This window comes from Dermacentor andersoni, chromosome 1, assembly GCF_023375885.2.
Source record: "Dermacentor andersoni chromosome 1, qqDerAnde1_hic_scaffold, whole genome shotgun sequence".
Classification (NCBI taxonomy): domain Eukaryota; kingdom Metazoa; phylum Arthropoda; class Arachnida; order Ixodida; family Ixodidae; genus Dermacentor; species Dermacentor andersoni.
The window spans coordinates 364,307,241-364,330,542 of NC_092814.1; the positions used below are offsets into that span (position 1 = coordinate 364,307,241).

General features: G+C 44.8%; 1 protein-coding gene across 1 annotated transcript in view; it reads right to left on the reverse strand.

Annotated features, from left to right (window-relative positions):
• The window catches only part of LOC126516650 (DNA (cytosine-5)-methyltransferase 3C-like), a 362,078-nt gene that overhangs the window by 247,627 nt on the left and 91,149 nt on the right, over positions 1 to 23,302 (reverse strand). Inside the window, exon 6 of the mRNA XM_072285857.1 lies at positions 19,020 to 19,159. Within this exon, the coding sequence (XP_072141958.1) occupies positions 19,020 to 19,159 (140 nt within the window). The remainder of the gene's footprint in view (positions 1 to 19,019; positions 19,160 to 23,302) is intronic.

Here is a 23,302-nt window from a genome sequence, read left to right on the forward strand (position 1 = left end):
GGACTTGAACGGGTAATAGCTTATGCTAGCCGGTCGCTGTCAAAAGCAGAAGGCAATTATTCTGCGACCAAAAAGGCATGCATCGGCATCATTTGGGCTACAAGAAAATTCCAACCTTGCCATATGGCAGGCCATTCAAAGTCGTCAGCGACCATCCCGCATAGTGTTGGCCAGCAAATATAAACGACCCTTCACAGTGTGTCTACCAAGTTGACATTTCCAAAATCCCTGAGTGCCTTTGCAAAATTTCCTGAGTCACACAGAACTTCGTTTTATGTCAAGACGGGTTGACACCATGTCACCTGATGCTGCCACTCTAGTAACCACCTCAAAAAATAAAAAAATCAACTTAATACAGTTTGAATAATAAGGACTAGTGTTTATTTTATTCAAAAAGAAAACAGAAGGGAGGGGTTATTAACATGCACCGCGAATAAAATACCTTTAAAAAATTGTATAAACCTTTTGCAAATCAAGTCGTACATCCTTATACACGAATAAAAAGGAGGTGCATACAGCAGCAAAGATTTTCAAATATGAGCAATTTCTATCAACTGATACCAAGCTGATTGTTATGAGGCCTGAAGTTTGTCACAAGTGAGATTCTCTCTCAATATTTGGTAAGTAAACCTCAACTGTCCTGAAATCTCTCAGCCCACGCACAACACCTTAGTGATGTGCTTCACTGCTTTAAAGAGCTTATTTTGGTTTGAATGAGGGACACCTACATCTTGGAGTTGGCCAAGACTTTGTTTTTTGAGCTCGAGCTCCTTCAAATAAGCCGCGGCACACTTCCATTCCCGTTCATTCCTCAATGCGCAGGTCATTTCTGTTGTCGTCCTCCTTACGCTGCGCGTTCATCCCACGGACCATTTGGAGCATCCTCTTAGTCAGTTGTACAGCCACCATCCAATTTTTCGGACTCCCTAGGGGCCCCGAAAACGTCAGAAAAATCGGGATGTTCGCAAAATTAATGCACATCTTTTACTGCCCATAAAGGGCCCCTCCTGATCAGGCCACATAGCAAATTTCGGTTATACGTTGGAAGTTGTTACGTGCCCTCTAGGGAGCGTTCTGCTGCAATAATTTTTCAAATTGGTTCATTAATAGCTGAGATATAAATATTTCAGTGCCACGAGCCCATGATAGGTGAGGGCCATTGCGAAGTGAGACACTCTTACCACTTGTCCCGTCTGGCCTCTGCAAACGAAATTCTTTCCCTGCGTTTTCCTATACCGGACCTTAAGGATCGCGTGACACATACGTCACGGGCCTGCCTTATTTTTTTCACCTCGCTTTTTTTTTTTTTTGCTGCGCGGTGCACTTCTGCTGACGCCATCGCACGCGAGCTGCTGTGTTTGTCTTGTTTCGCGCTGCACACGATTTTGCGTGCTGCGCACGAGAACACCTGACTAGCGGTATAAGCCAGTGTTACGCAAATACTGAGGAAGACACAAGCAGATCATAGAGCATGATCGCACACTGAAACATTGTAGAAAGTTACATACTTTCGTTGTCTGCGCACGCGACTGCACGACATGGGAACATGCAGACAAAATGGAAGTACATCTCTCTTGCAGCGGTGCGAAGTAAAACAAGAGCATGCTGACATTCGGTTTGTGTGTTTTATTTCTCTAAACTTCAATTCATCGACTGAAGCAACAGATTACACAAATAACGGATGTTGCCTTGAACAATTCTCGAAGTAACGTGTCACTACGCGCGATGTCACAGCAGTGCGATGTACGTAGGCGTACTTGTGCGATTACGTCCACTCTCTGACTGGGAGCACGGCACCCACGAGGATTTGGTTTGAAATTTCAGCTCTTTCTGCGAAGCGTAGCGATGTAATACTTAGCAGACACGATCGTTAGCGCGCATAGTACGCACAGTGCTTGTCAGCTCAAAATGGCCAGACTTGGTGAAGGGCCCTTTAATGGCTCCAATTGCCGCAAGCACATCCGAAAAAGCTCAGAAGGCCTGCCAGTACACTAATTGGGCATATCGGTGCTCGTACTGTGACAGGAGATGGTGCATGCATGTATAATTAAGGAATACATACGTCCCATGACAATTGCCCCCATACCATGCTTGTCATGTTTCACCGCAATACTTTCACGTATGCTTTACCACGTAGCAATGCTGTACTGCTCGAGCCGAAGCTGACTTTCGGAAACAGGCATTATGCAACGTGCCGTGCTTTCAGAGCTTCGACAAAAATCGTGAGGGCCACAATGGTGGAGTTGGGTGCCGTTGTTGACAGCGGAGAATTTTTTCAATAAAAAACATGGCACAGAACAGAACGGCAAGAAACTTAATAGCGAACGTCGAAGCAGCTAGGCCTAGCGTTGCCGCGATGCCAGCAGATCTCCGTGCGAGAGCGCGGGTTAGAAGCGGCAAGGTAATCAAAATGGCGGTGATGGTGGTGGCTTTAATGCTGTTTCAGACCGGTGCCCACGGCAAAAATTCCAAAAGCTCGGACGGCGAAGGGTTCCCACGTCCGAAATTTCAGACATTCTTATACACTGACCCTATGGGGGACATGGTGGCGCCGCGAAGCCGTCCAAATTATCAGGCATCCGGAAAGTCGGTTGTTGGTGGTACACTGGCAACTCCTCCAACGGACAACACGGCATCAAAGAGGATTCGTAACGATTGCTCTCTGTTACTCGGGCCACCATTACCGCGACTTTCGTTCCCTTTCCAAAATTACAGCTCATTTTCCCTGATAGAAGCACAAATTCCCTGAGTTTTCCCTGAGTATTTTCAGACTATTCACACTCCCTGAGAATTCCCGGTTTTCCAGGCTTTCACAGTTGGTAGACACCTTGCTTCAGGACGGCTGGTGTGGTGCAGCCTCAGACTGCAAGAATATGACATCACTGTAACCTAGAAGTGTGGACGAAAACACTCCGATGCCGATTGCCCATCACGTGCCCCCATTGACATGCCGCTGCAAGATGATGAGGATGACGATGCCCTCCTTGGAATAATAAGCGTGGAATACTTTGCTGAACAGCAACAAGCAGACCTGGAGCTAAAAAGCCTCATCGAGTACTTGGAAGGGAACACCGACATTGTTCCTAGGGCATTTAACCTAGGATTGTCTCGGTTCTCGCTTCCAAACAACCTTCTTGTTCTCTCAGCGCTGTGTCCAGAACTACTGCAAGCCCTACATGACGATCCGACTGCTTCACATCTCGGATTCTCCCAGACGCTATCGAGGATACAGGAACGGTATTACTGGCCGCGCCTGACCGCCGACGTCGCCCGTTACGTCAAGACATGCCGAGACTGTCAGCAACTGAAGACACCACCGACAAGGCCAGCAGGATTGCTACAGCAGATCGAGCCTCCTTGCCAACCATTTCAGCAGATTGGGATGGATTTGTTGGGACCCTTTCCCATGTCAACATCGTTGTAGCGACGGACTACCTCACCCGATTCGCTGAAACAAAAGCTTTGCCGAAAGGCAGCACAGCCAAAGTGGTGAAATTCTTTGTTGAGAACATCCTGCTGCGACATGGCACCCCAGAAGTCCTCACCACCGACAGAGGAACAGCCTTTACACCAGAGCTCACCCAAGCCATTCAGCAATAAGACAAGCCACAGGCGGACAACTACCTACCACCCGCAGACGAATGGTCTTACGGAGCACCTGAATAAGACCCTCATCGATATGCTAGCAATGTACATCAACGTCGAACACAAGACCTGGTGTGCCATCCTGCTGTACGTAACGTTCGATTACAACACGGCGGTGCAAGGAACAACACAGATGCTAGCAATGTACATCAACGTCGAACACAAGACCTGGTGTGCCATCCTGCTGTACGTAACGTTCGATTACAACACGGCGGTGCAAGGAACAACACAGATCACGCCGTTCAAGCTGGTTGACGGCAGGAACCCGACGACTCTCAACGCCATGCTGCCGCACGTCTCCACCGAAGAGAATCTTAACATCGCCACCGATCTTCCGCGTGCCGAAGAAGCCTGTCAGCTCGCCCGCCTGCAGATCCAGAACCAGCAGAGGACCAACAGCCAACACTACAACCTTCAACGTCGCTACATCGAGTGCCAGGTCGAGTGCCAGACTGGCGACCGTGTTTGGGTTTGGATCCCAATAGATCGACGAGGTCTTGGCGAGAGGCTCTTACGCCACTATTTCGGACCCTACAAGATCATCAAACCCATTGGCACACTCGACTATGAGGTCGTACCAGACGGCATTTCGCTATCACACCGGCGCCGCTCACGACCTGAAATAGTCTACGTTGTGCAACTTAAGCCGTTCTACCAGCACTAATGAACTTTGGGACTTAGCGTAGCTGACCTTTGAACTTTCCTTTTTGGACTTTGTTATTTTGGACTTTGTTTCATTGATAAGTGTCCTTTTGTGTTTCGCTCTCCTGTTAAATTTGCAGCATCGAGACGATGCTTTTTGAGAGGGGGGCATTGACATGTGGACTTGTTTATATTTCTCAGGTGAGCGCTTTTCACCCACTAGCAAATGTTATCAGTAAGCGCGGGATGCACCTGCATGTATCGGAAGTTTCTGGAATTTTATCGATGGTTCTATCTCCTGTCTGTTGTCACTGAACCTTGTGTAATCTGATGGCATGTATGCGCGACACGAATGTTGTAGAACTTTCTGGAGTACATGCGGGGCACCAGCAATTTCTCTGGAACGTTTGATGGTTTGTGTATAAAAGCCGACGCGCTTGACTGGCAGATGACATTTCAATGATCACCGACTGTGTTTGCGGGTATCGTTGTTTTAAGTGTAGCCTGTTTTTGTGAGCACAGGTTCGCCCAATAAATGTTAGTTTCGTCATTCACATTATTGCTACTGTGTTCTTTGCCGTCACTATTATAACCAGTACGTGCCTCAACTTGATAAATTATGAATTAGTGTTGCAGATATAATGAGTCAACTAACAGACAGATTTTGCTGGGGTACTAGCCAAGGAATGCTTACCTTCATCGCGGTCCATACTTAGAATCCCGGACAGAAGTATTTTTTTCTAATGCTACCAATCATCTACTGTTACACGACTATAATGATTATGTGTGTTAACATGATCAATTGTGCATTTATATTGCAGATATAACGAGTCAATCCATGGACAGATTTTGCAGAAGTACTAGCCAAAGAAAGCTTAAGTTCGCTACAGTCCATACTTTGATTCCCAGTCAGAAGTATTTTTTTTTCTAAGGCTACCATTCATCTACTATTATACTATTATACCAGTTACATATGTTAACTTGACAAATTATGGATTTATTTTGCAGATATAAGGAGCCAAGGGACAGACAGATTTTGCTGCGACACTTGCCAAAAAATGCTTGCGCTTGCTACGGTCCATACTTCCCCGAAACCCCCCCACAGAATATTTTCTTCTAATGATACCAATCATCTACAATTACGCTATTATTACGATTACATGTGTTAACATCACCAATTATGCAATTATTTTGCATATATAAGCAGTCAAGGAATGGACAAATATTGCTGGGTACTCGCCAAAGAATGCTTATATTCGCGTTTCAAATCCCGGTCAGAATTCTTTTTCTAGGGCAACCAATCATCTATTACTAGGCTATTATAACGATTATGTGCATTAACTTGATAAAATATCAATTTATCTTGCAGATATAAGGAGTCACGGGACGGGCAGATTTTGCTGGGCTACAGGCAAAGAATTCTTACATACTCTGCGGTCCCACTTCGAATCACGGTCACAAATATTTTTTCTAATGTTACCAATCATCTACTATTACGCTACTCTAAACAATTCTGTGTGTTAACTTGATTAATTATGATTATATCTTGCAAATATAAGGGGTCAAGGGATGGACAGATTTCGCTGAGCTACTTGCCAAAAAATGCTTACATTCGCTGAGGTCATCCCGGTCAGAAATATTTTTTTCAAAGGCTACCAATCATATACTATTACACTATTATAACAAGTGTGTGTTAACTTGATAAAATATCAATTTATCTTGCAGATATAAGGAGTCAAAAGACGGACAGCATTTTTTGGGCTACTCGCCAAAGAATGCTTACATACGCTTATGTCCCTACCTCGAATCGCGGTCAGGAATATCTTTTTCTAATGCTACCACTAATCTACTATTCCACTACTATAACGATTCTGTGTGTTAACTTCATAAATTATGAATATATATTATGAATATATATATAAGGAGTTAAGGAAAGGACAGATTTTGCTGGGATCATCATCATCATCATCATAAGCCTGGTTACGCCTACTGCAGGGCAAAGGCCTCCCCCATACTTCTCCAACTGCCCTGGACATGTACTAATTGTGGCCATGTTGTCCCTGCAAACTTCTTACTCATCCGCCCACCTAACTTTCTGTCCCCTGCTACGCTTCCCTTCCCTTGTAATCCAGTCCGTAAGCCTTAATGACCATCGGTTATTTTCCCTCCTCATTACATGCCCTGCCCATGCACATTTCTTTTTCTTGATTTCAACTAAGATGTCATTAACTCGCGTTTGTTCCCGCACCCAATCTGCTCTCTTCTTATCCCTTAACATTACACCCATCATTTTTCTTTCCATAGCTCGTTGCGTCGTCCTCAATTTAAGTAGAACCTTTTTCGTAAGCCTCCAGGTTTCTGCCCTGTGGGTGAGTACTGGTAAGACACAGCTGTTATATACTTTTCTCTTGAGGGATAATGGCAACCTGCTGTTCATGATCTGAGAATGCCTGCCAAACGCATCCCAGCCCATTCTTATTCTTCTGATTATTTCAGTCTCATGATCCGGATCCGCAGTCACTACCTGTCCTAAGTAGATGTATTCCCTTACCACTTCCAGTGCCTCGCTACTTATCGTAAACTGCTGTTCTCTTCTGAGACTGTTAAACATTACTTTAGTTTTCTGCAGATTAATTTTTAGACCCACCCTTCGGCTTTTCCTCTCCAGGTCAGTGAGCAAGCATTGCAGTTGGTCCCCTGAGTTAATAAGCAAGGGAATATCATCAGGGAATCGCAAGTTACTAAGGTATTCTCTGTTAACTCTTATCCCCAATTCTTCCCAATCGAGGTCTCTGAATATCTCCTGCAAACACACTGTGAATAGCATTGGAGAGATCGTGTCTCCCTGCCTGACGCCTTTCTTTATTGGGATTTTGTTGCTTTCTTTATGGAGGACTACGGTGGCTGTGGAGCCGCTATAGACATCTTTCAGTATTTTTACATATCGCTCATCTAAACTTTGATTCCGCAATGCCTCCATGACTGCTGAGGTTTCGACTGAATCAAACACTTTCTCGTAATCAATGAAAGCTATATATAAGGGTTGGCTATATTCCGCACATTTCTCTATCACCTGATTGATAGTGTGAATATGGTCTTTTGTTGAGTAGCCTTTACGGAATCATGCCTGGTCCTTTGGTTGACGGAAGACTAAGGTGTTCCAGATTCTATTTGCAATTACCTTAGTAAAAACTTTGTAGGCAATGGACACCATCCTTCAACAAATCTGCTGTTACCTGATCCTCCCCAGCTGCCTTCCCCCTTTGCATAGCTCCCAAGGCTTTCTTTACTTCTTCCGGCGTTACTTGTGGGATTTCAAATTCCTCTAGATTTGTCTCTCTTCCATTATCGTCGTGGGTGCCGCTGGTACTGTATAAATCTCTATAGAACTCCTCAGCCACTTGAACGATCTCATCCGTATTAGTAATGATACTGCCGGCTTTGTCTCTTAACGCATACACCTGATTCTTGCCTATTCCTAGTTTCTTTTTCACTGCTTTTAGGCTTCCTCCGTTCCTGAGAGCATGTTCAATTCTATCCATATTATACTTCCTTATGTCAGCTGTCTTGCGCATGTTGATTAACTTCGAAAGTTCTGCCACTTCTATTCTAGCTGTAGGGTTAGAGGCTTTCATACATTGGCGTTTCTTGATCAGATCTTTCATCTCCTGCGATACCTTACTGGTATCCTGTCTAACGGAGTTGCCACCGACTTCTATTGTGCACTCCTTAATGATGCCCATAAGACTGTCGTTCATTACCTCAACACTAATGTCTTCTTCCTGTGTTAAAGCCGAATACCTGTTCTGTAGCTTGAACCGGAATTCCGCTATTTTCCCTGTAACCGCTAACTCATTGATCGGCTTCTTATGCACCAGTTTCTTCCGTTCCCTCCTCAAGTCTAGGCTAATTCAAGTTCTTACCATCCTGTGGTCACTGCAGCGCACCTTGCCGAGTACGTCCGCATCTTGTATGATGCCAGGGTTAGCGCAAAGTATAAAGTCTATTTCATTTCTAGTCTGGTCATTCGGGCTCCTCCACATCCACTTTCGGCTATCCCGCTTGCGGAAGAAGGTATTCATTATCCGCATATTATTCTGTTCCGCAAACTCTACTAATAACTCTCCCCTGCTATTCCTAGTGCCTATGCCATATTCCCCCACTGCCTTGTCTCCAGCCTGCTTCTTGCCTACCTTGGCATTGAAGTCACCCATGAGTACAGTGTATTTTGTTTTGACCTTACCCATCGCCGATTCCACGTCTTCATAGAAGCTTTCGACTTCCTGGTCATCATGACTGGATGTAGGGGCGTGCACCTGTACGACCTTCAATTTGTACCTCTTATTAAGGTTCACAACAAGACCTGCCACCCTCTCGTTAATGCTATAGAATTCCTGTACGTTACCAGCTATATTCCTATTAATCAAGAATCCGACTCCTAGTTCTCGCCTCTCCGCTAAGGCCTGGTAGCACAGGACGTGCCCGCTTTTTAGCACTGTATATGCTTCATTTGCCCGCCTAACTTCACTGAGCCCTATTATATCCCATTTACTGCCCTCTAATTCCTCCAATAGCACTGCTAGACTCGCCTCACTAGATAACGTTCTAGCATTAAACGTTGCCAGGTTCAGATTCCACTAGCAGCCTGTCCGGATCCGGGGATTCTTAGCACCCTCTGCTGCGTCGCAGGTCTGACCGCCGCTGTGGTCAGTTGCTTCGCAGCTGCTGGAGACTGAGGGCCGGGGTTTGATTGTTGTGTTCACATGGGAGGTTGTGGCCAAGTACTGCACCAGGGTGGCCAATCCTGCTCTGGTGAGGGAGTGCGTTACCAGTTCTGGTCACCGGGATCAGGCCGCACTCCAGGCGTGTTTGTGCAATTTTATCAATGCGCGGTTTTTTTTTTTAATCCGGTGGAAAATTGCGTGGCACCGGGATTCGAACCACGGTCCTCTTGCACGCGAGGTGGATGCTCTACCTCTAAGCCACCGCTGCACGTGGTGGTGATACTCGCCTGTAAACAAGCTTACGTTCGCTGCAGGCCATACTTCGAATCCCAGTTAGAAGTATTTTTTCTAATGCTACCAATCATCTACTATTTCGCCATTATAATGATTACATCTGCCAACTTGACCAATTATGCATTTATTTTGCAGATGTAAGGAGTCAAGGGAAGTTCAGATTTTGATAGGGTTCTTGCCAAACAATGCGTATGTTTGCTGCAGTCCATAATTTTAATTGCAGTCAGTAGTTTTTAATGCTACCAATCATTTACTATTACACTATTACAATGATTACGTGTGTTTCCTTGACCAATTAAGCATTTTTTGCAGATATAAGGAGTCAAGGGACGGACAGATTTTGCTGGGATACTCGCCGAGGAATGCTTACATTAACCCTTTCGCTGTCACGGACGTACCGGTACGTCATCGCGCTTCCCCCCCACAGTGTCACTGACGTACCGGTACGTTCTCTACCGTGCGTATAAAATTTCGCGCCTGAGCGCAAAGCTGGCGCTCCTAAACTGGCAGCGCCATCTGTTGACTCTTTCTACAAGTTCGTATTTTCCCCCCGACCTGTGGTAATCCATGTATTGAAGAGTACGGTGCGACTGCCACTCCCCCCTTTCTCTTCGCTGAGTGGCGCGGTGGCTCCGCGTTCGCTGGATCATGCGTCGCGCACGTGCAGTTATGGGTTCAAGGGTTGTTCTGCCATCTCTGCTGGTTTGAAGGTTATTTTTCTTCTGTTGGTATGTATGCTACGGCGCGTCAAGTTCAGGCGCACGCGCCGTTGCCTCTCCGAAAAGAGTGATTCGATTGCTGCTTTCGCTCTCTCGCCGCACCGTCGCTTCCGACTTGCAGCAGTAAACGTAAAGTCCTTCGAACTTTGTTTTAGCCTTTTTCCATCTTCCTCTGTCTTCTTGATCACACAACGTCCCATTTCTTTTCGTTGTGCTGGCGACTGAAAGCGCATCCTTCCTGCGCGTGGTTACTTTCGGATAGCTGAGGTGCGCGGGACCTTCGTCTGCTCATTGGAGCGGTGGCTCTTCCGATTCAGAATACGAGCCGAGCTCGGATTTGGACTCGGACAGCGTCTCATGCGAGGAAGAGATGAGTTCCGCATCGTCAGATTCGGATGTTGAACAGATGTTAGTCAGCCTGCTGATTATGATGATGTTTACTAACAACAGCTGCAGAACACTGAAATGTGCATATTGCATTGACTATGTTATTTGTTTACCAATCATAATCAAAAATAAATTGCTATGTTCATCCCCTGTCATGCTCGTTCCCTGAAACCAAGCCGACACTGGGGGTGCGTCACGGCCAGAAAGGTCCGACAGCGAAAGGGTTAATTGTGGTCAATGCTTCGAATCCCGGTCAGAAGTACTTTTTTTCTAACGCTACCAATCGTCTACTATTACACTTATAACAATTACATGTGTTCACTTGAACAACTATGCACTTATTTTACAGATATCAGGATAGATATAAGGACTGCACAGGTCGATAGATGCGGCTTGTGCAGTCCCGCATTGGCAGCTTGACAGAATTGATGCAGCCAGACCAATAATGCACACCTGCGTGAAGCAGAACGGCTTATAAATGCACATGCTTGTTGATGGTTTGCCGTGCTCGATGCTGTCCAGTATTTGCGCCGCCTTACTGCAGTGTCACGACAGGGCGCTACACTCAGTAGCCTATGCCAGCCAAACTCCTCGCACAGGAAACACGCTACTTAACTATCGAGAGAGAAGCCCTGGCTCTTGGGTGGGCTATTCAAAAGTTTCACATGTATCTCTTCTGTAAGTGTTTCGAGCTGGAAAGTGACCACCAGCCCCTTGCCTAAATAAACTCTGCCAAACATGAATAGCTGAATGTTCTATAGGAGTCACTTGTACGACTTCGTGGCTGAATACATCAAGGGCGCCAAAAACACAGGAGTTGACTACGTCGGCCGTGTTTCACTTCTGGAGTTCTCATTGTTCGTTTTACCGTTTACAAATTAACTCATGTGTGCAATTCCTCTTTCTGGTTATGTCGCATTTTCATAGAACTCAACAGACACCTGTGACTAGTGTACTTTATGCCACATGTCGTTTATGTCCTCCATCCGTGCACTTGTCTAAAACTTTTCTTCTTAAACAACTTTCTTGCGCGGGAGGACATTGTAGGGAAAGTACAAAATAGTCCTTTTCAAATTTTTTTTTTCTTGCATGTACGCCATGATTTGTGGACTGAGTGGATTTGGGAGATTGAAGAAAACGCAACCCGAAGCGAAGACGACGAGCTGAGGGCCGGTGGCACGAGATTTGTAGGAACAAGAAAGAAAGTAATTGCTACGTGGGGAATGTGCAGATGAGCTCGAGTAAAAAAGCCTCTGGGCCCGCCGGACGAATGCGCCGCTTGGGAAGAAGAGCTCCCGCCGTCATTCCTGCTGTGGCCATTCAACCAGAATGTGTCTACCTGCACCAGATGCGGAGGCCTGTTCCGGGACGAGGCCTACTGAGCAGCTCCTGCCAGGGCGCAGTCGCTGAGGGCCATGTCTTGGTCGAGGCCTACCGAAGCGCTGTCTGCATGGGTCACGGTCCTCATGAGTTGCGGCTGGTCATCGGAGTGTTGTCCTCAACATAGGCAGGCGCCACGTATGGTAGCACAGCCATGTGCAGGCGAAAGTACCAGCCGTAGCAACAGTGTCACCTCTGCCTTGGCTCACCTCGACGACCGTAGCATGCAACGACCAGTGAGCTGTCACGTCCACCGATATTGTGAGACAATGTTTACAATTTTTTTAACTCTAGGTGCAATGAATGTTCGTGTGTTACTATTTTCATCACCCTGTCTTTTCCTTGCCTGAGCATTGCGTCTTTGCTCATCATTCATGTGAGAAATAAATTTAAAATTCTTTTTTGCCTCCTTATGCTTCTTACGTATTCTTTCTCATCCCAGAACACACAAACTAGTAACGAACGTCCTTAACCCTCACACCGGTCTTCCCCACCGCAATTCCCGCCATGGCGTTTGCGCCGCCACCGCCGCCATTCCTTGCTTCGCCTGGTGCACCAGAAATACGGTGGCAAACGTGGAAGCATGCATTCTAGACGATTCACTGGTGGTGGGAGGTGAGCCATTAAAGAATGAGAGGTAAAAAGTAGTTTTGGTAGCCAATCTGGCTTTCGAAGGTCAGTATCTCTTCTGCGGCTTTCAAACTTTCAACTTTCGTTCAATGTTCAAACTTTCAGGCAGTGTTCGGCGAGTCCTTTTGCAAGCACTTTGCCGTAGCAGACTTTGCTCACTTCAAAAATTTGTTGCAGTAGCTTTGCTCAAAACATGGTTCAGACTGACGGCCCTTCACTAGCAGCAGGTGTTGGAGGGTTGTGTTGCACATTGATGAGCGGAATTCAGTCCTAGTTTTTCGCGCTGTGCTAAAAATACTCTCACACACTGCGTAGCTATGCGGTATCACGACTAAAACCAGCATCACCTTAGCAACTCAGTGAAACATGTTTTCCATCAGTGTTTTTCATTTTTCAAACCATAGACCACCACACATCCCACCTTTCTTCATTCAGAATGTCCTCTGCAAGACTGTAGGCCTGTAGAGTGGCAAACTCAGCTTCGAGAGCATTTAAAACGTCTTCAGAGAATTCACTGGAATCTCTGGGCAGCAGCTGAGGGAAACTCTGAGTAAAGAAACGAAGACTCGAAAGCGATGCCTGTGAAATAAATTTCAAGTTGGTCACCTCCGCATTCTTCGGAGTTGCGTTTCAGAGTTGTGTCCACATCTATAACACTTCGCCTCGTCGCATTTCGGAAACATTTTCCGTAGAAGAGGCCCAACGTGGTCAGTGACACTAAGGGGTAGGTTGTGTTCGGCGAGGAATCCTGTAAACAGGCACTCCACGCGTATGACACTGTCGTCGCAGTTGTTGCGGAGAAAGTTCACTATGTTGTCTTGCTGCTCAGCGGTGCGAACATAGCTTTGATGCTTCGCCGTAGAAACGTGCAGTTTGAAGTCGCCTTTGCCACCGTGAGGCACGCTGACGTCGCATTCACACATTGTACAAAATGCAAAATGTTCTCCTTTTCTTGGTGTCAAAAAGCATGGAAATTCAGAAGTGTAAGATCGCAAAAACTTCTGCAAATACCTTTTCTTGGGCTCTGATAGCGCCATGGCATCAAGCCCACGAGGTTTCTAACTTTACATGGTGCACCGCACACACGGCCTAGCCAACACTAATCATACACACAAGCAGCAGTAACAATGCACCATGGAGGAAGGCATGCATGAAAAGCAAGAGCTACATTGGCTTTGGCTTTGGTTGGCTTACTAGGCACTATAGTCGGCTGCTTAGTCGATGATACCGATGGCGCTAGTATAGCCGTTGTTGGTGATGCTGACGATTACAATGTGGCTGTAGATTCCGCGGTGCCGGTTTTGCAAAAACCATTATTGCACGAACAGAGACCAATTTTCGAGAGATATATGACAGTGATCGTACAATCGGAAAGTTAAGTAAAAAATCTGGAGTCTCCCGGGCGAATCGGGAGGGTTGGCAGGTATATATATGACTAACCTTCCGTAGTTTTTTCGGCGTCCAGCAACAGAAACAGACTTAGTGATTTCTAACAAACCCATACAGGTGCAGTACGATGGCGCAGATGTTAAAATGCGGAACAGATTAGAACGGTCACTGTGAACAATAGCGGGACGTCAAGGTTATCGCAGTGTATAAGCAGGAGAGGTATTGGCGATAAAAACAGCTCGTTGTCGATGTGGCAGATACGTATACTTCGTACACCCGAAGAACATGCGTACGCGGAGCGCCGGAGGTAACAGCAATAAGAATGTAAACGGCATCGGCGCGAAACGATCACCGATGAAGAACGTTCTTGCGATGCTGAACGAAAATGAATATCGAGAGCCCTGGCACCTCTGAACGAGCAACGACGCCAGACTCGCAATGCAGAAAATTTCACAAACATTCTACTCTGTGAAGATGGAATGGCAGGCAAAGCACTTTGCTTTTTGTTTGAGAGGTATGACTGTCGTCAGCTTTCACTGCCTTTGTATCTTCACAGAGTGGAATGGTTGTCATTTTTTCCCATTCTCAGGACAACTAGCACTTGTAAAAAAAAAGGCTTCATCCATGAAGTTCGTCTGTGACCTTCAGTGGAAGCACTATCAGCGAAACTACGGCCTCTACCCCTGGTATTCTTTAAGAAAGTTTCAGCCGAACTGCATCATCTGGAATTAGCTGACATCATCGGACCTGTCTCAGCGCCAGAGTGGATCCCTCCAGTCATCAGGGCTCAGAGAAAGGACAACTCGATTGGATTGTGCGTCGATCTCCGGAGACTCCACAATGTCATAATGGTCAATGCTTTTCCACTACCCAGAGCTGAAGAACTTTTGCATCAACTTGCTGATGCAACTGTATTCAGTAAGTTGGACTTGCAATCTGCATATCACCAGGTTCTGTTATCAGAGAAAACCCGTGAGCTCACTGCTTTTATTACACATGATGGTCTTTTTCATTTGGCATCTGCGCCATCCACTTTTCAGCAGACTGTTATCTGTTGTAAGACTGCCCTGGTGTATATGTTACCTTGGTGATATCCATGTGTAGGGTCGCACTAAACATGACCAAGATAGAAATTTGCAAATGGTCCTTTCCAAAATATGTTCCACAGAAAAACATAAAACACACAGAAAAACATAAAACATCTGTGCCTTCTGCCAAACTCACATTATCTATCATGGCTGGTGCTGAAGACAAGCAGGAGCCAAAGTGCTCGACGAACAAGTTACAGATTTCTGTCTGAAAGCAGATTGTACCACCGTACAGCTGAGCTTAAGTTCTTTGCACCATTTAATAGTGCCAGAACCTTTGAGGCTCGTTTTTAAAGTTAACGTGCAGATTTTCATGGTAGTGCGTTTCATCTCAATCCGTTTGACCACTGTTTGGCAAACAGCATACTTTTGGTACCAATATTAGTCGTTCTTTGTCTGATAAACTTTGTGGAAACGTTGCTTTATGCACAAATAACATTTCGGTTCGTACGAGAACCAGCCTCTGAATTCCTTCTGGAACATTTTGATATAAATTCTTCCAGAGCGCGATGCACAGTTGATGTAAACTGGTCCACGCATGAATTACCAACATTGTTATATAGCAAGTTGACCAATCCTACATGCGGACACGATTGTAGAGAACATAGTAGTATCCACGATGATAAACGCATTTATAAATTGCATGATTGCGACTCTCAATAAAATATAAATAAACAACGTGTAAATTACGGACGAAAAATACCAACAGGAACAAGAATATCAAACATGTCGCACATGCGAAAATTGGCATGTTTATAAAAACAGGTCTAACATTTCCAGAGCAATCGGTCATTGCATCGTCCTGACAGAAGCCATTGTAGTTTACAAAATGGAAAAAAAAACTGCTTTTTCACAAACTTGGGTATAATCACTTCCAATTGAACCTGTACATCAGTCAACCTATGACAATTTAAATGTCAATAAATATGTACTTAGTATTTTGAAGTCACTTTGCTCGTCTACTGTTCTAAAGTGGCTTATTAAGACACGGGCATCAGTGTTCGGAGGAAAGTAATAGCAGCGAATTAAGTAATTTGCACCCTCAGATGCTGGTAATTCACTACACATATACTTCGTACGCTTCACGGTCTTTCCGCCTAAACAGATCAAGTTCTGACTTGCATGTTATTAACACCGCTGCCAAACCTAACTGTATTGACGTACTTTCCGTCAGCAATACAACAAACTCATCTATGCAATATGACTCACTTCTGCACAACTTGTTTAGACTTCTCTGTTATGCAGATAAATCGCAACTAGAACCGATACATTTGCAAAAAAAAACACCTTTTAGTTCTCAAACCTCTTGTATTTTGGTAACCAACATTAACCTGATGCATCATGAGAGGGTTCTAGTGTTCGAAAAGGATGTGAAGACGGAGACAGCCTTCCAATGAAAGGGTAAAACACAGAACCATTTGGCCCCATTTCGCGTCTGTTGACAAGTTGGAGCAATTTATTGTCCAGCGATATATGAAATGAACTGTACGTGGTCTATCTGGTTTTCACTCTCATGCAGTTAACAGCTTTGTGGCCGGCATGATTGGCCCAATCATATTCATAAGATTTGCCACAAATTGAACCCTACAGGGCAAGCCATGCCTCGCAATATGTGGTTGAGGTAAACTTACTCATACATGAACAAAATATTTATGTTGATGGAAGTAGTCCTTAAGCTATGACGCCAAGTTGGAAAACAAATTTTTTTCAAAAAGAAAAATTTTTGTATTTTGCCTAATTACATGTGCAATTCATTAGAGAACATTTCAGCAAAAATGAAGTTCCTGCACTGTCTCTTCGTATAAGCCATAGTGACACTTGTAACCCGTCACTCGGTGTCTGTGAACTGAAGGTACGGGTTTCATGTGTAGCATGAAAATGCAAGAAATGTGAAGCATTTTGTTATATTTTAACACTAATATTCAAGTGAAACCAGTAATAAGGGCTCGAAACTATTTGCATCTTGTTGCCATCTGTGATAAAGATAAGCTCTCACATACAAGATGCACTCGAACTGACATGTATACACTCTGTAAGCTTTTTGCTCATTCAATAAACAGTGGACTGCCTTTCTTTGTCGTGTTTGTACACTGTGCTTTTCTCGTTTATACTAATAGATAGATAGAGTATGGAGAAGTTCGTAGTGTAAAGGCAAGGCAAAGCCGGAAATCAATAAACGGAAGTAACAGCCTGTGAAAGGATTGCCAACATGAGTGCTTTAGCAAGAGCATTAAAATTTGGTAACGCACTCAGATGGTGGCTACGGTATTCTAGAATCAAGCTCTACATTGGAAGGAAACAATCAGATCTTGGCACTCTGTCAAACGTTGCATTACACTAAATGACTGTTTCAATGGTATGAATTGGCGAAGGGCAACCAAGGACACGTTTGTACGCTTTCAGACACTTCAGTTTGCTGTAGCTGACACTCCCTGTCATTTCAGCAATGTCAAAAGAGGCATCCTTGATACGATAAAATCACTTAGAATATATTCTGGCTTCTACACAATAAAAACTTGTCTCACAGTTCACCACCTGCTCAATGTGAAAGGTTACTGTACTGATGCTGCAAAACAAGCGAGAAAAAGATACACGAGGTGCATCATGGGCAAAAGCAAGAATCAAGACCAGCTACAAATATGGTGAATTTTATTTCTCCTGAAGGCTTTTTGTGAGCACTGCAGGTGTTTCAAATCTTTTCTGTTGATACTGTCACAACTATATTTTTTTAATTTTTTTAATATGCCAGCAAGCAAACTTTTTTCTCAAAAAAACATCTTTCAAAGAAACATCAGGCACTTTGCACATTTGGCTGTGCAATGAACCTCCGAAAATAACATCATATGACAACATATGATATGACTCGATTTTATAGCAATACATACCTATCGGAACAGAATTTTTTTGTTGTTGATTCAACATTGCACTCCCAGGATTCTTCCGATCTCGCTAGTTTCAGTTTGTTCGCACAGATTTCTCTTAGGCGACTGCTAACAATTTCGTTATGGTGAGCTAAATTTATGTTATGAATTCTGGATCCATATATGTTAAAAAATTTTATATAAAATAATTGTTAAGCATTTTCAAACATTATATAACACCAAATTGCTTAGAATATAGTGCTCTATAAAATAGACTAATTATGTGCATTATTCTCGTTGCCCTACAAAAGTTTTGTGGCAGGGATCAATCCTTAAAGAGCAAACTAAGAACATCACTCACACCATACGCATTTAACTTATATACAGGTTGTTTCACTTAGCATAGCACAAACCTTAAAAATATGCAAATGCTAAGTAGCTGGAAAGCACCAAGCTAACGTTGTTTGCCATCACTTGGAGATAGATTATTTTTGCAGTCCACCTAATTAGATAGTCTTAATTATTTATTCAACTCAATTCTTATAATTTGATGAAAAGTGTCAATGAGAAAATCATAGAGCAGCATCAAAAACTCCTTATACAGCTTTCCGTTGCTCAATACGTGCCACATAAAAGTGTTTTTCTGAGCGTGAAACATGCCTGCAAATAAATACAATATTGCCATGCGACTGGCCACTAGAGGCACTTTGCATGTATCTGGCCAGCTACGTAGCATTTGCAAATTTTTAAAGTTTTACCCAAGTTAAGTGGAACGACCTGTACATGTTGAACTACAGTCTTATACATACCGAAAAACTTTGCATGGAGACATGAAGACAAGTCTCATAGCTCACCATATCAAAAGCTTTTGAATAATCAAACACAGGTACTTGACCTCCATACTCAATAACCGTGCAATATCATATAGAAAACACACAAGGTTACTTTTTGCAGATCGCCCATGCACAAATTAATGTAGTTGCAGTAAAATTTTGCTGTTCAAATGAAAGCACAAACAATTGCTTAAACCACCCTGAACAACTTCAAAGAACAGAAAAAGCAACGATACCAGTCTGTAGTTGTCTACCTTCCAAATATCTCCAAGCATGCACGGGAATGACAACCGCAATTTTCCACAGTTCTCGGAGCAATTGTTGCTCAAAAGATAAGTAAAAAATGAGCTCAAGAGCCTCCACAGACAAACACACAAGCACTTTATGATAAAAGGTTAAACGCATCACAAGCACAAGAACCACCTACACTGGTACCATCCGGTGCAATAGCAAACAGGGTCTCGAGCAGCTCTACTCGACAGCCTTTGCAGATGGCTCCTTCCACCATGGGGTGCTGACTACTGGCCTCATCCATGGGCAGCGTAGCGTCGCAAGCGATGCACAGCTCTGTAAATATGACGAGCACATAAAGCGTGCTTTTACGACTCATATAAGTCAGACTAGAATCACAATTGATTCAAGAAACAAAGCATGGTATCAGAAACGTTGCACCCATGGCATGTCCTGCAAAGTTTAGTCCCTAAGAAGCTCGCACTACCCTTTCATTAAAATCTTGTCCTGCCTCACTGTTTTCAAAGCACATGCTCATTCAAGTCACACAGCTGCCCACAAACCCCACCAAAAACTAGCATTCGAGAAGGGCGTCATTGTGTTTGCATGGCTACAATGAAAGTACATGCAAATAAATGGTGATCGTGTCTTTCCGATTGCAGCACAAGCCGCACTGTATGCAGTTCGGAGCAACAAACAGACATGCACAAAGGATACACAAAGAAATGTATTAAGAGCTTTTATTCTATTTTGTCTTGTCTCACTTCCTGTGTATGTGTACATGGTTACTCACCCAATTTGCTATGTGTCACACCACCAACACACGTAAAAGGTTTCATTACACAAGCTATGATGAGAAAATCATTTCAGACAAGCTTAACAGGAGATAAGTCCCAAACAAAAATTGTTTTTCTGCTACTAAAGAATTATTTGCAAATATTATGTATTCCCCTAGACAACATACTGACATGCACACTTGTTTGTCTGTTTTGATGACCGCATTTCGCTGGCTAACAAATATCAGAAGGTAAAGCTCAGCGCAAGACGTGCCTTTCTGTATCGGAAACTTTTCGAATGTTATTGCAGGTTCTATCTATTGTCTTTTGTCGTCGAGCGTTGTGTAATCAGATTATTGCACGACATGAATCGCGTACTACTTTCTGTAAGGCATATGGGCACCAGTGATTACTCTGGAACTTTCGATGAGTCATGTAAAAAAGGCGACACACTTGACCCGCAGATCCGATTTCGACGATTATCGACTGTGTTCCGAGTTTTGAAAGTTACTTGCTTTGCTAGACGCAATAAATCCAAAGGCGCGCCCAATAAACAGTTAGTTCCGTGACTTGTGTTGTGCTACTGTGGTTCACCATCACAACCACGTCACATGTGATAGAGGTGATTTTTTGTTAAGTACTGGACGCCCCCGTCAAGCCTGAACCCTGAAGACAGCACCAACGTCGCCCCGGACCATTGAGCTAGCTGCAGACTACCAAAACCTGCCTCTGAAGCACATACTTCTACCCGAGAAGACCAAAAAGATCATGATGCAGTCGACAGCCACAATGACAGCCCTGGTGTCGCCTGCGGTAATTGTAGTTCGACAAACCAGGGAGCCACCGGCCTTCCGCAGATCATTGTTTGGAGACCCATAAAGCTGGCTGGAAGCTTTCAAAAGGGTTTCAACATTGAACAACTGGAACTCTGAGGAAAAGCTGCACCATGTATACTTCTCCTTGGAGGAAGCCACGAGACTTTGTTCGAGGACCGGGAAACCACTCTAACAACATGACACCTGTTTCGAAGCAACTTCCTGAAGTTGTTTATGAGCATCGTTTGAAGAGAAAGCACCTAACTTCAACTGCAATCCCGAGTGCTGCTGCCAAATGAAAACATCATCATCTCACGAAAAAAATTATCTTTTTCGCCATGCCAATGTCAGCATGACAGAGGAAAACAAAGTCAATTTTTTATGCACGGCATGAAACAAGTCTGTACAGACTGATCCACAACCCTCCCAAAACCATCACGGAATTTATGACAGAGGACAAGACTATAGAAAGACACTAGAAATGCGCACTGGGCAATATAACACCCAAGTGCTCAAATCGAAGTCGGAATCTAAGCACTAGCCTCCAATGATCTCCGAGAGACCATCAGGACAATTGCACGCTAAGAACTGCGCAAAATGGCGCCTGCATTGCAGCCTGAAACAATCTCATTCTCCGGCATCTTCCGCAAAGAAATCCAGTAGTCGCTGGGCCTTCCTAAACCGCAGTAATCGCAGCTGTCAAGTTCTGCTGCCAAGACCACTGCCAGGGTCCTGTTTGCCGCAATACCGTCGCCAGCCATCAGCCCATCGGCAACATCCGAAGAAGACGGACATATGGCGCTTCAGACCACCTCCTGCTAAGCTATCACAGCGGAAAAAAGCCGGCTACTTCTACCACCAAGAGGGGATAGTAGGCTTCACCGTCAATGCGCTGTGTCCTCAACAAGGCAAAAGACCTCGTGACGTCGCAGAGTGCCTCGCTGCAAAGCAGTGGAGACCTCAACGACCTTCCCATTTGCCGTCACCAGAATTCTATATGTCGACACAGTGCCGACCATACACTGGTCTAAGCCGCGGGTGGTCCGCCAGCCCATACCCTGAAAACTAAAAGCTGCAACTGATAGAGGTGCAGTTGCTGTTCGCCGAAATGCCGAACATCCCTCGCCAGCGTTTATGCCGCAGGAACAACCTCGACAACATCGCAACAAATCACTGCCATGCAGCCGAAGATTGGAAGTAACGAAAATGTCACCGAGACAAGACTTCACGACGCGACTTAGCAGCAGGACAATGCAACGCAGCCGTGACCCAACACCGGGACCTACCTACGATACAAGACGAAGGAACCACTGAACTTGACGTGCTTTTTGAAGGCTACAAAGTCACACCTCTTGTAGACACAAGAGCCGACTATTACATCATCAGTGGATCAATTGATGCCAACTTAAAGAAGTCAAGGCTGTGTGGGGCCACCCTAAAATTAGCGACTGAATTACAGTGCACACCGAAACAAGGACCAGAAATCATGAAGGCAAGCGCTTGTCTTTGTACTGGTGTGCGCTGTAATTCACAGCGACATGGAACACTAACTAGCCCAGTCTCACACCTAAACCGCAACAGCTCGAGGACATCTAATAATGCCGAGCGCAACCTTCACGGCAAGAATTACCATTCATGACTGGATCTACCCTGCATCATCCTGCAGCAGTTCTCACGAGATGTAATTCACGGTATGCACTTCCAAACCAACGCAGCACAATCATTGAGCTGAAGTCCAAGTCGATAAGACTACCCGATGACCAAGAGATACCGTCGGAGAGCTATCTCGGTCACCGTACCTTACACTTGCTTGAAGGTAATATCACTATGCCGCCTGTTGCGGCTAGGTTGGCATTCTGGGAATTGAATCCACCAGCCCAAGCCCAAGCCATCGACTACTACGTCAGGTTGTAGAAAATGAAGGAAAAAGGGTTTATTAGCTTAGTTACATGGCTCCAATGCGGAAGCCCACTCCATGCAGGAGCAAGTTAATCATCTCAGTTCACATCAGGACCCTCTGCTCTCACTCTATAATAGTCTCTGCTTTTAATACCGACATTTTCCCTAGGCAAGTCGACTAGTGAATCTGAAGACTGTCCAGCAGCAAATCACCATCGTCGACTCCGTTGCAATACCACACCCATGCCCACCATAACCCACAATAACTCTGCCTCAAAGAAACTGGTTTGGAATCTGTGGAAAGAAATCATCCGGCGCCACCTAGTTCGTTCATCGTTGCCCCCCCCCCCCCCCCCATTCTTCTTCGCTCACTCTGCCAGGTGAAGGGCGGCTGAGGGCCTTTCGTGGAACCTGGCAACAGCAGGTTTACAAGCTGTCTTTCTTCTTCACTCAATCTGCCAGCTGAAGGGCGGCTGAGGTCTTTTCGTAGAACCCTGCAACAGCCAGTTCACACGCTGTCTTGATGGCTGGATAAGTGCTGAGGGATGGGTAGTGATTTGACTCGTCTAATTAGTTGCGCTTATCAATTCATTGTCGTGGTTCCCTCCCGTTCATTTTTTTCTCCAATTTCCAGGTAATGGTGAAGTGAGCGCTCTTAGTCGTTGTCCACGCCGCGTTGACGTCTGGATAGGAGGTGCGGTGGTTTGACACATGGCAAATGTTAAATTAACACCCTTGGTGGTGTCAAGACATAACACGCCTCGCACTAGCGTGATTTCTGTCAACGCAGAAGACATGGCAGACACGAAAGGCATCTCGAGAGTGACAAACAACTGCTGCTCGAACATGAAATCGGCGTCACAAGATGAATCGCAGAATTACATCAAGGAAAAGCGCAAGTAATGATGGTGACCTTTAGCCAAGAACATAAACACCTGAACAAGGACACGAAGATCGCATACATGGAAGAAGCTAGATCAATCAGTAAT